Genomic DNA, 13,238 nt, shown 5'->3' on the forward strand with positions numbered 1-13,238 from the left:
TAAAGTGTTGCACTAAACCATTTTTTAAGTTGTTCATAGTAATTACAAAGCTGAGAACTTTTCCTTTGTACAAGTCAGGAGGAAATTAAGACTCTACAGAACTACAAATATACCCTTTTGAGATGTCACGACTTTTTTAAAAAAGAAAATAAGCTGGGGAAACTGCACAATAACTGTGCTAAACTGAGTATCACATCAGTCAGGAAAGGGGATTCTTTTCTTCATAATTCACTCATAGTGATAATGCTTTTAGTAATTGTATCAAAATCTTATTTTCTGTCTTGCCTCACAGTGAAGCTGGCTAGTATTAAGAAATTCAACTACTTTAATAGATTTTTCTCTTGATTATCTAGAATAGACATGGATGCCACAAAATAATTAAAGTATTATTTCAAATCACTGAGTTAAAATGTATAATTTATATCTTTTCATTTCAGTTTCACTGTTAATCTATTGCTGATATCCTAACAGTGAAACTGAATGATTATTCCTCTGAAAACAGCAAATCATTAAAAACTTTTAAAGATGACTCTGAACAGGGCATCATAGTATACAGATGTTTTCAAATATTTGTTTCTTTGTATTATTGAAATATATGATTATCTGTGTTACTGCTCTTTTTATATACATTTTATTTTGAATCAGTCAGTGCTATATCCCTGTGTTTGTTACTCTCTGTTGCAGCTGGGGAGGATAATGCGTGGACCATTTATGAAGTTTGTAGCCCATGCAGCCTCTTTCACCATTTTTCTTGGTCTGCTTGTCATGAATGCAGCTGACAGGTTTGATGGCACCAAACTCCGACCTAATGAAACAACAGACAATGTAAAACAGCTTTTTAGGATGAAAACATCCTGTTTCTCGTGGATGGAGATGCTTATTATTTCTTGGGTAGTAGGTAAAAATTTTTGCTTCAATTTGTCTTGCTATGATTACAAGTGAAGCTGAACCCAACTGAATCCTTTCCTTTTAATGTTTTGTGTAAAAATTGCAACGAAGGGAGTTTATTCAGCTGTCTGCATTCCCACATGAGCATGGTGTTTTTTATTGGATGGCAGCAGGATTCATGTGTCTAGTTGATCACAAACATGCAGACTAAGTACTTAGGTGAAATCTATATTAACTTAATATTAATTAATTCAGTTTTACGAATATCAACGCAAAGTGTCTACCAGTTTTTCGGATGGTTGAGTCCCAGTGTGAGCTTCCAAGAGGAAGGATTTTTACATGATGAGCCAATATTTTTTGTCCAATTGTCTCTTATTCTCTTATTTTGCAAGCATTCCTGCAGAACTAATAGTGTTTAACTGAAAATATTAGTGACAAAAGAGAAGAATATAGGTCCCTGAAGATTCGATGGTAGATTTTTTTCATCCCAAAACAGGAATGAAATGAGTGCTATGAGCAGTACTCTGAGCTGACCCATTCAGCTTGGTGATGTAGAACTCTTCAGCATCAGAACTTGAGTGCAGACCTTCCAAAATATTTTAGCAGTCAGTTTCTTACTTACAAGTCTACTTCCTTTTAGTCCAGTACGGTTTAGATGCCCAAATATTTCAAGGATCTGGGTTCTGGTTGTTAGTTAAGTCAGTAAAAAGTGAGAGCTAAATTCAAGCTATCAATTCAAGAGCTTATGTACTATAAAGTATTTTGCTTTTATGATCTGACTGTGATTGAAATTTGTATACCAACTGATTCTTTTAGCTTTTAAAGACCTTGGCAGTATTTATTTATTTAATTGTAAAGCTATTTATAAATTATTATAATTTTGTATTTTAGGAATTATATAGCCCTTAGATTTCCAAAGTCTATAAACATAAAAATTTTCATCTGATAATAAAGAAGTATATAATAAATTCTCAATTTGAAGTTCTACTTTGCTAATTTCATTTATTTTTGTATCAGTGTCATGCATGACAGTTTATGAAAAATTGATTCATGCATACAGATGTGACATTGAATTTAGCTACTGTAATTGACATTATTATTGTCCTTACCTGAAAAGTGCTTTCAACTTGATAGGTGTAAAAATTAGTGACATTATTCCATTCAGTTATTAACTCTTTGGAATTGTACTTCATAATTACATCATTTTTACTTGGAAAAGAAAAAAGGATTTTCACAATAAAAAAAGCTGTCATAAGCTGATAATGTACTTTCATTTTATTACTAAGGGAGAGTAATTAGGAATCAAACAGATACCTTAGTCCTATTGAAGAAGGATTAGGTCTGAGTCTTACTTTCATGAGCATTTGTCACATATATAAGAGAGACTGTACCCAGGGTAATGGCAAATAAGAAATTCTGAGCTATGCTTTAGCTCTACCACCACTATATGTTCATGTCAGAGCATTTCTGCTCTTCTCGTCTTGTCCTGTGTCTGTAACAGATGATAACACTCACATCCCATTCCCCTCTTGGAAAGCTTTTGTAGTTTTACAGGAAAAACCAGTCTGAAAGATTGTTATTATTACTCAGATGAGAAAGAAGTCTCAGAATGTACATGAATTTGCAGGTCCAAGGATTTCATTTTGTGTTTGAACTCCCACTGATCAAAATAGTTTTGAGTTTGACTGCAACAAAGAGCATGTCCTATAGATAATAAAAATATAAAACAAGCATGAAGAATAAAGAACACACTGTTTTCTCTGTTCTGTCTTACACAGGTATGATATGGTCTGAATGTAAAGAAATTTGGTCTCAAGGTCCAAAGGAATACCTGTTTGAGTTATGGAATATGCTTGATTTTGGAATGTTAGCAATTTTTGCAGCATCATTTATAGCAAGGTTTATGGCATTTTGGCATGCATCCAGAGCTCAGAACATCGTTGATGCAAATATGAAAGATCTGACAAGTCCAACACTGGAGCCCAACATAAAATACTACACCTTGGGTGAGTTGATTGCACACTTATTGGGCCAAAACAGACTGTTTTTCTTTTAATAAGTCTCCGATACCATAATTTCACAATGTAGTACTGAAGAAATTCCCACTGCTTCTCTTTCTTATCCTTATAGCAAGTTGAACATGAGCCAGCAGTGCCCTGACAGCCAGGAGGGCCAACCCTGTCCTGGGGGGCATCAGGCATAGCATGGCCGGGCAAGGGAGGGGATTGTCCTGCTCTGCTCTGCACTGGGGTGGCCTCACCTCCAGTGCTGGGGGCAGTTCTGGGTGCCACCATATAAAAACGACATTAACATATTAGAGAGTGTCCACAGGAGGGCAATGATTATGGTGAAGGGCCTTGAGGGGAAGTCATATGAGAAGCAGCTGAGGTCACTTGGTGTGTTCAGCCTGGAAGGGGAGTAAACTGAGGGGAGAACTCACTGCAGTTACAGCTTCCTTGTGAGGGGAAGAAGAGGGGCAGGCACTGATCTCTGCTCTGTGATGACCAGTGACAGGACCTGAGGGAATGGGCTGAAGCTGAGTCAGGGGAGGTTTAGGCTGGATAACAGGAAAAGGTTCTTTACCCAGAGGGTGGTTGGGCACTGGAACAGGCTCCCCAGGGAAGTGGTCACAGCACCAGCCTGACAGAGCTCAAGAAGCATTTGGACAAAGCTCTCAGACACATGGTGTGACTCCTGGGGACAGTGCTGTGCAGGACCAGAAGCTGGACTCAATGATCCTCATGGGTCCCTTCTGACTCAGCAGATTCTATAATTCTACTATTGGATAATAGTTTCCCCTGGCTGTGTTTGTACATCCTCTTGTAGACTGTTCTAGTTGTCACTTAAATGAACTAATATCAAAATAAATTCACTGTCACCCACCCTTTTTATAGATAACTTTAGTCTGTTCAGTTACACAATACTGTCCTGCAATCAGTTTGTGGTGGTGCAGCTTTGAATGGAATGTACTGTACTGCAGGGAGAGAGCTGCGCAATGAGATGAAGGAAGTTCTTAAACCTACTTTGCCAGCAAAGCCAATGTATCCTTTATATCTTATTGCTCAGAGACTCTATTATATTTCTTTAATATTTTCCAATCCACTTTCTTTACCAGTAAGAGATAAAAATATTAAGAAATTTGCTTGGTATATTTGGGAAGTCCTAGAAGGTATTTTGCCCAAATGAGGAAAAAAAAAAAAAAAAAAAAAAGAAAAGCACTGTTGACTTGTGTTCACTCAACATCACCACATCTCTCTTACCATTATTAGATATTTTTATCTAGATACTGAATTACATCAGTTTCTATCTCTATTCTGTGCTTCAGATATTATTTCTGATAATATTGCATTTCTGCATTATCCAGACAGCAGAAAAGCATAGCAATTAAAATGTATCTATTCTGAAACACATTAAATTGTGGTCTTATGAATTTTCCTGGAAAGTTATGAATTTCACGTGAGTCCTAAAAGCAACTAGTTAAGGCATTTTTTCATGTATGCATGTACACTGAAGTCTGCTTGAAGAGCATCTGTGTATGGATGATATTAATAGTGAGTATTTAATGCCAGGTTTTTTCATAGGTTAGCAAACATAATGTGATGGGCAGCAGGTTGAACATGAGCCAGCAATGGGCCTGTGCAGCAAAGAAGGCCAGTGGTATCCTGGGCTACATTAGGCAGAGTACTGGCAGCAGGTGGTCCAAAAAGACCTCCTATACATAAGCACAAGTTATACTGACAGGAATTCTCATCTTTTGTTTTCAGCCAGAATAAACTGGGATCCGTCTGATCCTCAGATAATTTCTGAAGGGCTGTATGCAATTGCAGTGGTGTTAAGTTTCTCGCGGATAGCCTACATCTTACCAGCTAATGAAAGCTTTGGACCACTGCAGATATCACTTGGGAGAACCGTGAAAGACATCTTCAAGTTTATGGTGATATTTATCATGGTGTTTGTGGCTTTCATGATAGGCATGTTTAATCTCTATTCCTACTATCTGGGGGCAAAACAAAATGAAGCGTTCACAACGTAAGTACAACCGATCAAATTGTAGCCTTTGTTTTCTTAACAATAACTTGGTAAAATACTAAATGTTCTTTGCAATGCTACTATATTTTTGGATGTGGGGAGCTGAGATCTCTTTATCAAAGCAAGAGAAAACAAGTCTTCAAACAGATGGAGATAAATAGGAAAAAGTACCTCAGAGGTTTGGACTGATGTTTATTTATAAACTGATCAGGAGGAAATACATGCATTTAAATTAACTAACCTGAAAAAAAACAATCACTATTTCTACACCATGACTTTACCTGGAATTGTGGAGTAGTAAAAACTCAGCTGGAAGATTATGGTCCATAAGATTAATTTTTTTGGAAATCGATGATTTGCCATCAGATATCCTGTCTTCTTCATAGTTTTGGAATATCTGTCATATTAATGATGGAATAGTTCCCAGTAAGTGAACTAACGGTGCAATTTAAATAAAGTATTTACAGGTTAATTATTTTTAAAATTTATTTTCATATTAACAGCAAGCTTGTAGCATGTAGATTAAAGTATTTAACAAGTGAATCATTGTAATATTCTTTTGAGGATGGATATATGATTCCTAAAACCTCTGATCTGAATCAAATGATTTTATTGTTAGTCCTAAGTGTTAGCAATCCTGTGTTATGAAACACCACGTACCCATGGAATTAGACAGTCTACTTTTATGCATTGAGGTGGAGTTCAACATTGTCATAATGGAAAAGTTTGTACACTGTATAAAATGAAAACTGGTAATTTCTACAATAAGAATATACAGCTTTTCTACAATAACATTTGCATGTGTCCAATTTCTCCTTTTAGTGTTGAAGAAAGTTTCAAAACATTGTTCTGGGCTATATTTGGACTCTCAGAAGTTAAATCCGTTGTTATCAATTATAAACACAAATTTATTGAAAATATTGGTTATGTTCTTTATGGAGTCTACAATGTTACCATGGTCATCGTCTTACTGAACATGCTAATTGCAATGATCAACAGTTCATTCCAGGAAATTGAGGTAAAAAGTCCATTTATTATGAAATATCACCCTATTTACTGTTTCAACTAATTGTCTCAGGCTCCTGGAAAATTTTATTGTTGACATCTGATTTAAGACAAGTACCACATAATCTTTTGGAATATTTTAGAAGAAAATATTAATTCCACTGTTAATTTTTATTATAAAATACCTGGCAATTACTTGGCTTCATGTGCTTGCAGTAGTGAGAACCAGACTGGAATAAGAAACTACTGGTGAACTGTGTTAAGTTTCTGAAGAGTATGGGCTACATGGTGTGACTTTGTGAATCTTTCATTTGCCTCATTTGTAATTACTTGAGAAGTGTTCTTCTTGCTGCAAGGATGTTCTCTTATCCGTGCCTTGACCTTGCAGGCAGGTCTCCAGCATCCTGTGTTCTTTCACTGAAGCAAGTGTTGCTCTAGACCTCTGCAGTGAACAAAACTTTACTTGGCAAAGTAATCAGCAGGGCTACTGAAATCCAGCATGAGCTTTTGCATTCCATGGAAAACAGAGGGCTAAATCATTATCACTGTTTAGGAAAAAAGTAAGCAGATCTCCAGGAGCTGGGCCATCCCAGACTTTCCTAGAGGATGCTCTTACCAAAGCATCAAACTCAGGTTTGACTCCACTTTGGTCCCACATTCTGGGCTCTGACTGGGGCATTGTCAAGCTAGAGCAAGAGCAAGAGCAACACATTCTCTAGGAATGCTAACATTCTTCTGGATCAGGTGGCCACAGGGCAAATCTATCAGGTTTGGAGCATTAAAAATACAGGGACTGGACAAAACAGCTTCTAAAAAGAGGTACAGCAATATTGAGTCATGACCTTGACCTGATGTCGGTCCTTTCTGCAGAACACCCTCTTAAACTTTACAGGGGGAAATAAAGTGAGTGTTTTGATGATCATAAATGATAAACATAAACTATGGTGATGATAGTATATCTGGTTTAATCATATATTCTGGAAAATTGAAGGAATTAGGCAAGAATCACCTCATCTTTTTTAAATCCATGTTTAAAGTAATAGAGTCTATAGACTAGTAATAGAGTCTGTCACTGTGATCCTGTATTGCAGACTATTAGCACTCACTCTGGAATAAACAATATTTAAATTAAATCCATTCTGTTCTTCTGCAATTGCATTATTTTGAATGGATTAATAAGAACGGTTCCATTCATTGAAATTTTGGTTTTGATAAATCTTGATCTGTTTGAGATTTACTTCATCCAATTACACTTAAAACACACATAAAGGTTAGCTAGAGCATCTTCAATAGTTGAAGTGGTATTAACAGTGTCTTAACTGCTATGTTTCTGTTTTATAGGATGATGCTGATGTAGAATGGAAATTTGCAAGGGCTAAACTTTGGTTTTCTTACTTTGAAGAAGGGAGAACACTTCCAGTACCCTTCAACTTAGTGCCAAGCCCGAAATCTTTGCTGTATCTCCTAATCAGAATTAAAAAATGTATTTCTAAACCATTTTTGTGCCAAAAGAAAAGCTTTCAGGAAGATGCAGAGATGAATAAGGTAATTTCTTCTTGTATATGCTGACTGATAATTTTAGAAGATAAAGCCAATTATAACTTCATTTTTATTATTGCCCTGCTTTATTCATGACTTTCCCAACATACTTAATTCATACTGAAGTCAGTAACTAATGTGGGAGAATGGAATGGAATGGAATAGAAATATAGAATAGAATAGAATAGAATAGAATAGAATAGAATAGAATAGAATAGAATAGAATAGATAAAATTCCTGCTGAAGTAGTTCAGGTCCAATGACATCTCCTGTTTTTCTCTTATTTGTGAGTCATATTACCTCAGAATGCCATCTAGATGGTCAGACAGATTTTACTTTTCATAAATACACACCTGCTTTTTCCAGTCATCATCTGTTCTTACATGTGCTCCAAGAAGTTTCATTTTTCATTCCATTATTTTGTCAGTTACTGAAGGGAGGTTGAGGGGCCCAGGGTTTCTCGAATTAAAATTTTGACCTTTTTTGAAGATGGATCTGACATTTGCCTTTCTCCAGCTTTTGGGGACTCTCCCAATACCTGTGGTCTTTCAGAGATTATAGCATATTTACAAGGGGTGCATCTGCTCTCTCAGATGTACTCTGGACTTGCCTGGGTCAAGTTCTTCTTGTCTCCTCAAATTACTTCACTAAGCACAGAGGCCTGAGTGATGATTGATGAAGCCCGAGGGTAAAAAAGCATCAAGTCCCTCATTCTTACCTTCATCCAGCTGTCACTTAAATCCCTTTCCCCACTGAGCAATAGACTTGCATTTTCCTTGTTCTGCTTTACATTGCTGTTGTAGCAATTGTTCTTACTGCCCTTGCAAATGTCAGTTTAAGGCAAACTTTGTCTTTCCTAACACCATCCTCACATGCCTGGGCAGTTTCCAAAGTCCCCCCTTGGTGGCCTGTCTCTGCTTCCACTGAAAATGCCCCTTGCTTTTATTGTAAAATAGTTTGTTGCTTGCTTTACTTACACAGCTTTAATAAAAAGCACTTGAGTTGATTCATTGGACTTGCTTAGCTTGTAGTCAGTATATTTTTCCTGTACTGTCTTGGTATAGATCATTTCAATTGCTTTAGAAAAACATGGAATGTTAGGTGGTATTTGAAATGTAAAAACTAGCACTATTCTAGCACTATTGTAACGTGTTAGGGAAGAAAAGTCGTGCAAGGCAGCTGATCAGATGTAGTGAGTAGACTGATGAGCATATGCTAACATACAGGAAAAAAAAAAGAAAGGATTTTTCATGGTGGCTAAAAAAAATTTTTTTTAATGGAAATTTAAGTGTGGAAGGATCTTTATTGATATGGGCTTAAACAGAGGCCTGTTTAAGGTTAAGAGTTCTTGAATTTGTAGTCAAGAGCCATTAGTCATTAGATTGGGGAACAGTAAAGAATTTACATGCATCTGTTGGTTCTGTGTCACCAATGTGACCAGCACATTTTTCACACTTAATAGTTGAAGATTAAAAGAGAAAAAGAGTAAAAGAGAAAAAATTCTTATAATCCTAGAAGGAAAAAATTAACTTTTAGGGAAAAATCTTGTGCCTCTGGGTAAGTTTATACAGTTTATGAAAACAAATATAGGTATTACAAACATTGTCATCAAAGTCAAAATTTTTATTAAGTTCAAGTGTCTGATCACTATTACCTGTAATTTTTCTAGTGTTTCACAGATCTCACTTCATTTTATTTGGAAAATCTAATTCTAATATATTTAGGACCTAACAGAAATGACACATGCGTTAGCTCAGGTTTTTAATGAATCTGACATTTGCAAAACTTTTCTTCAAGCTGCCTCATGCACCCTGATTTTAAAACCTCTGTGAGTGATAAAGCCATCACTAAAATATTGCGCATTTGAGGAGATGCATATAAACTTAAAATTGAGTGGTGGTGGAAAACAACAAATGGTTCTTTTCCTAATTCACTTACTCTGTGAATTTGAAAAGCACATAAGTAGGTTACAAGCTTGTGTTAATGACTTTTTAGCATGAAATTTATGTTCGCATAAAACAGGTACGCTTATAAGACTTATACGACTTACAAGTATATAAGATTTATACAGACTAAGGAAAGAAGATGTATTTTCATCATTCTGTTCAAACCTAGCAATTCATGTTTTCTAGCATGTTTCTAGGAAGGTGCAAAATGTAATAATTACCGGTTCTACATAAAACAGTAGCAGGCTTGTCAGCTTTTACAGCAGTGCCTCTGAAAAAGAGCCGTAGGAATGCAAACATTGTTTATCATATTTTTTCCTAACCCTGAAGTAATTTTAAGTCTTCAAATATTAATGCTTTACACTCAGTGCAGATTTTAGTATAACTAATCCTAAATGAAATGTGCTTACTCCCCAGCCAAAGCAGCTATAAAGCTGCTAATCAAATTAAGAAAAAAAAAAAAGCTTTTACATTGAAAAACATAAAGTGTCTGAGTCATATTTATTAATTTCTCAGATTTTGCAGCAGATACTGGCAGACGATTACATTTTTACTTACCTTTTGGGCTGCTACATGCTGAATTTATCTGAATCTATGAGATATTGTCATCCTGTGCACTTCCAAGAAATAGCTAAAGTGGTTTTGTGTTACCTTTTGGTCCACTGTTGATGATTCATTATTGTTGAGGCTTTCATGGCATCTTTTCAAAGGCACTCTCAGGCTTTTGGGATTTTGACTTTTGATTCACTTTGTGCTGAGCAAGTTGATGCTGCTAAGACTGCTGAGCAAGGAGCTACCTGTGCAGGGAGCTACTATAAATAAAATGAGCTGTGGAAAGATAAGGAAAGATTTGGCAAGACCATACCCAAGACTTGATGGCTGTGTTTGTGCTAGTATAACATGGGTAGCTTATCTGAATATTGAGGCCAATTCAGGAATGGCTTGCCCCTATTCAGGTAGTTTTCCTCACAAAGTAGGAAACCTCTTGTCTCCAAACCATTCCAGTTGCCAAACTGTGCCTAGGAAGATAGAAGGTTGTTCTGGTGTGAGTCCTACCTGGCGGGACAGTAAAAGTTTACTGATGGAGGGCATTGCATTGCAGTGCCCAGTAATGTTAACACACACTGGAGTTAACTGATTCAGTCCCAGCCTGTGGGTTGTTCTGCTGCAGAGCCTGCATCTTCTCAGTACAAAAACAGCAGCAGCTTTAGAGTGTGTGGGAAGACAAGCATTAGGGTGAGAAGGAAGGAAATGCTACTCCTAGATCCAGCTCTGCCCTGATTATTGCTAGCAGAAAACAAAGCCAGATGCTGTCAGTGCTAAACAGCAAGTAATTTATATAGCTGCATTCAAAGTATAGTACACCAGAAATTAATTTCCTAAGACATATATAAATACAATACTAAAGACTGTGAAGATGTTTTCTTTCAGGCTGCTTATTAAAATCCATCGGTTTCTTGTTTCAGGCTAAAACTGGCATTTTAAACATCAAGTGAGTAAGAAACTCAAACCAATGAAAAGGAATAAAGAAATGAAGGAAAAGGAGAGGTTTTTTTTTAAAAAAAAACCTACTTTGACCACTGTTCTAAATTTTAAAATTGCCTTGGGATTGAGAAAATGTATTGTTCAAGTGTCATAGAACTTGTTCATCTTCCTGAGCTGAAAATCAGTAGTGAGAGATAATATATTTAAATTTTGTTCATTAAACATGGCCCTTCAGAAAAGAAGTAAGGGACAACTATTTATTGAAGCAGCTTTAGGCCCTCACTCAAACAAGAAAAATATGTTAACTTTAACTTCCCTATTGTAAAACAGTATTTCTGAAATTTTCACAAGTGACGTCTGATTTTAGGAGCACAAACTGAGTCACTTTCTGGAAACCCTCCTTTTTGATCCAAGCACAATTTTTTGGAATTGCAGGTTGACAGCAGCTTCTGATTTAAGACATCAATAAAGTGCTAAAGAAAACAGCTACAATAATTTCATTACTATTCTGATTGCATTGTATTTTAAATGATATAAGATAACAATGAAATGAGAGGCAAGTTTAAAGATGAAAGTGTTTTCAAACAGCAGTGATCCATATATCCTGCATTTCATATTTCACCCCACACTCTAGAAGAAGAGTTATTTTGGTTGGGATTTATATCATTGTTTTATTCAGTTTGCATAATTTCCCCTCTGGTTACTCATATTCAATAAATGTTAGCTTAAAAATACGGATTCTAGGTCAGTCACCAATGTGACTGCCTGAGTGTACTCTAGTACTAATTTTGGAGAAAGAAAAAAGCCATAGGCAGGAAGCTTAAAGAGAATTTAAAGAGAGCTTAAAGAGAGTTTAAAAATGTTTTTAGATATTATAATGAAATCTTGGCAGTCTCTGCCACCAAGTGGTCATTCAGCTATTTACAGTGGATCTTGTGTCCTTCCACGTAAGAAGATCTAATGAAGTTACACACACATGATTTACCTGCCAGCTTTCAAGGTTCACTCTGTAGCTAACTAAAACTACATTTTTATCTTAAAAAATGTGCTGGAGGGTGAAGATTAAGATAAAGGTGTTACAGTGAGCCTGGTTTTACAAGTTTGCAGTGTCATAATTCATCTCGCCACATATTACCAATTTTGCTATTTCAAGTGAAAATCAAACAGTAATTGAGCAGTGGATTAACTTTTGAGGTGAAACAATGGAACATAAGTTTGAAACTGGTAACCAGAATGACACATTGCTTTTAAAATATGTAATAAATTACATAGTAAATACCCAAGGCAACTTCCCTCTGCTGCTGCAGAGGAAGCGTACTCTTACTCTTATTCTACTGTATTATTTCCAAAAATGGTGCATGAGAAATCCAGGAGCTGATATATCAGGAAGATTGTTTTCCTCTTTTAACCTAGTATTATAGATGAGGCCCAAGATAGAGTATAATTAGTTCTAAAATCCTGGAAAACATAGTGATTACATAGTGATTGTGTAACTCAGTAGCCATTATTTTTTATTATAAATCAGATACCTAGTTTAAGTTAAAACATTTTGATAATATTATATTTTCTAATATATATTTAAACTATCTGAAGTAGCTTTATTCAAGCACAAAAAAATAGTGACTTGTCCTTTTTATACAGCATTCATTTCCATCCACATGTAGGTTAATAGATAAGAGAAATATTAATTGTTTTATATGTTTTATGCTCTTTTATCATTACTTTTGCTTTGTCAAATAAACATAGTCTGAATTGACCAATTTGGTTTTTTTTAAGTGTGGGCAAATAGATTTGTGAATCTTTCTAAAGAACAAAAAAAATTCCCAAATTCAGTGTACACTTTATATCAATTACTAATGAATATCTTTTACCAATGGATATAATTAATTTTTGTATCAAAATACAAGCCTGATCTAATAGAAGGTGTCCCTTCCAGGCATTGCACTACCTGTTTTTAGATGCCCCTTCCAACACAAACCATTCTGTGATTCCATTGAATACTAAACAAAATCTAATAGTATTTAAATTATTCCCAGTGTACAGCTATGTAAGCATTGAATCCTGCCCCTTTTTTGCCCCCAGCAAATGATATCCCAGCATATCCCACAGAGTATTTAATACGCTTCAAAGTGCCCCAGTCTGCTTATCACTAGATGTTCGATATATTAGGACACAACATAGAGAGATTAAATGGAAGTACTGAATGATCCCACAGGATCTGAGACAATTCACAGATAGTTCTGTCCTTTGAAACAGTATTTTTTTTGTTAGACCAGGTATCATTTCAGAGAACTGAATTTTTAGTGACAGTCCCACTTATTCCTCATCCAGATCCATCATTATTTA

At 35.7% G+C, this 13,238-nt stretch overlaps 1 protein-coding gene and 1 long non-coding RNA gene across 2 annotated transcripts in view; one reads left to right on the forward strand and one right to left on the reverse strand.

The window, feature by feature from the left end:
- Positions 1 to 13,238, forward strand: part of TRPC6 (transient receptor potential cation channel subfamily C member 6) — an 80,030-nt gene that overhangs the window by 60,391 nt on the left and 6,401 nt on the right. Inside the window, exons 5-9 of the mRNA XM_068181446.1 lie at positions 685 to 898; positions 2,667 to 2,894; positions 4,653 to 4,917; positions 5,740 to 5,935; positions 7,264 to 7,467. Coding sequence (XP_068037547.1) covers positions 685 to 898; positions 2,667 to 2,894; positions 4,653 to 4,917; positions 5,740 to 5,935; positions 7,264 to 7,467 — 1,107 coding nt within the window. The remainder of the gene's footprint in view (positions 1 to 684; positions 899 to 2,666; positions 2,895 to 4,652; positions 4,918 to 5,739; positions 5,936 to 7,263; positions 7,468 to 13,238) is intronic.
- Positions 684 to 10,190, reverse strand: LOC137469075 (uncharacterized). Its single transcript, XR_010996332.1, has 2 exons — positions 9,966 to 10,190; positions 684 to 805 (listed from the first exon to the last, which is right to left on the reverse strand). It is a non-coding gene; the product is annotated as an uncharacterized lncRNA (long non-coding RNA).

Source organism: Anomalospiza imberbis, chromosome 2 (genome assembly GCF_031753505.1).
Source record: "Anomalospiza imberbis isolate Cuckoo-Finch-1a 21T00152 chromosome 2, ASM3175350v1, whole genome shotgun sequence".
NCBI classification, from domain to species: domain Eukaryota; kingdom Metazoa; phylum Chordata; class Aves; order Passeriformes; family Viduidae; genus Anomalospiza; species Anomalospiza imberbis.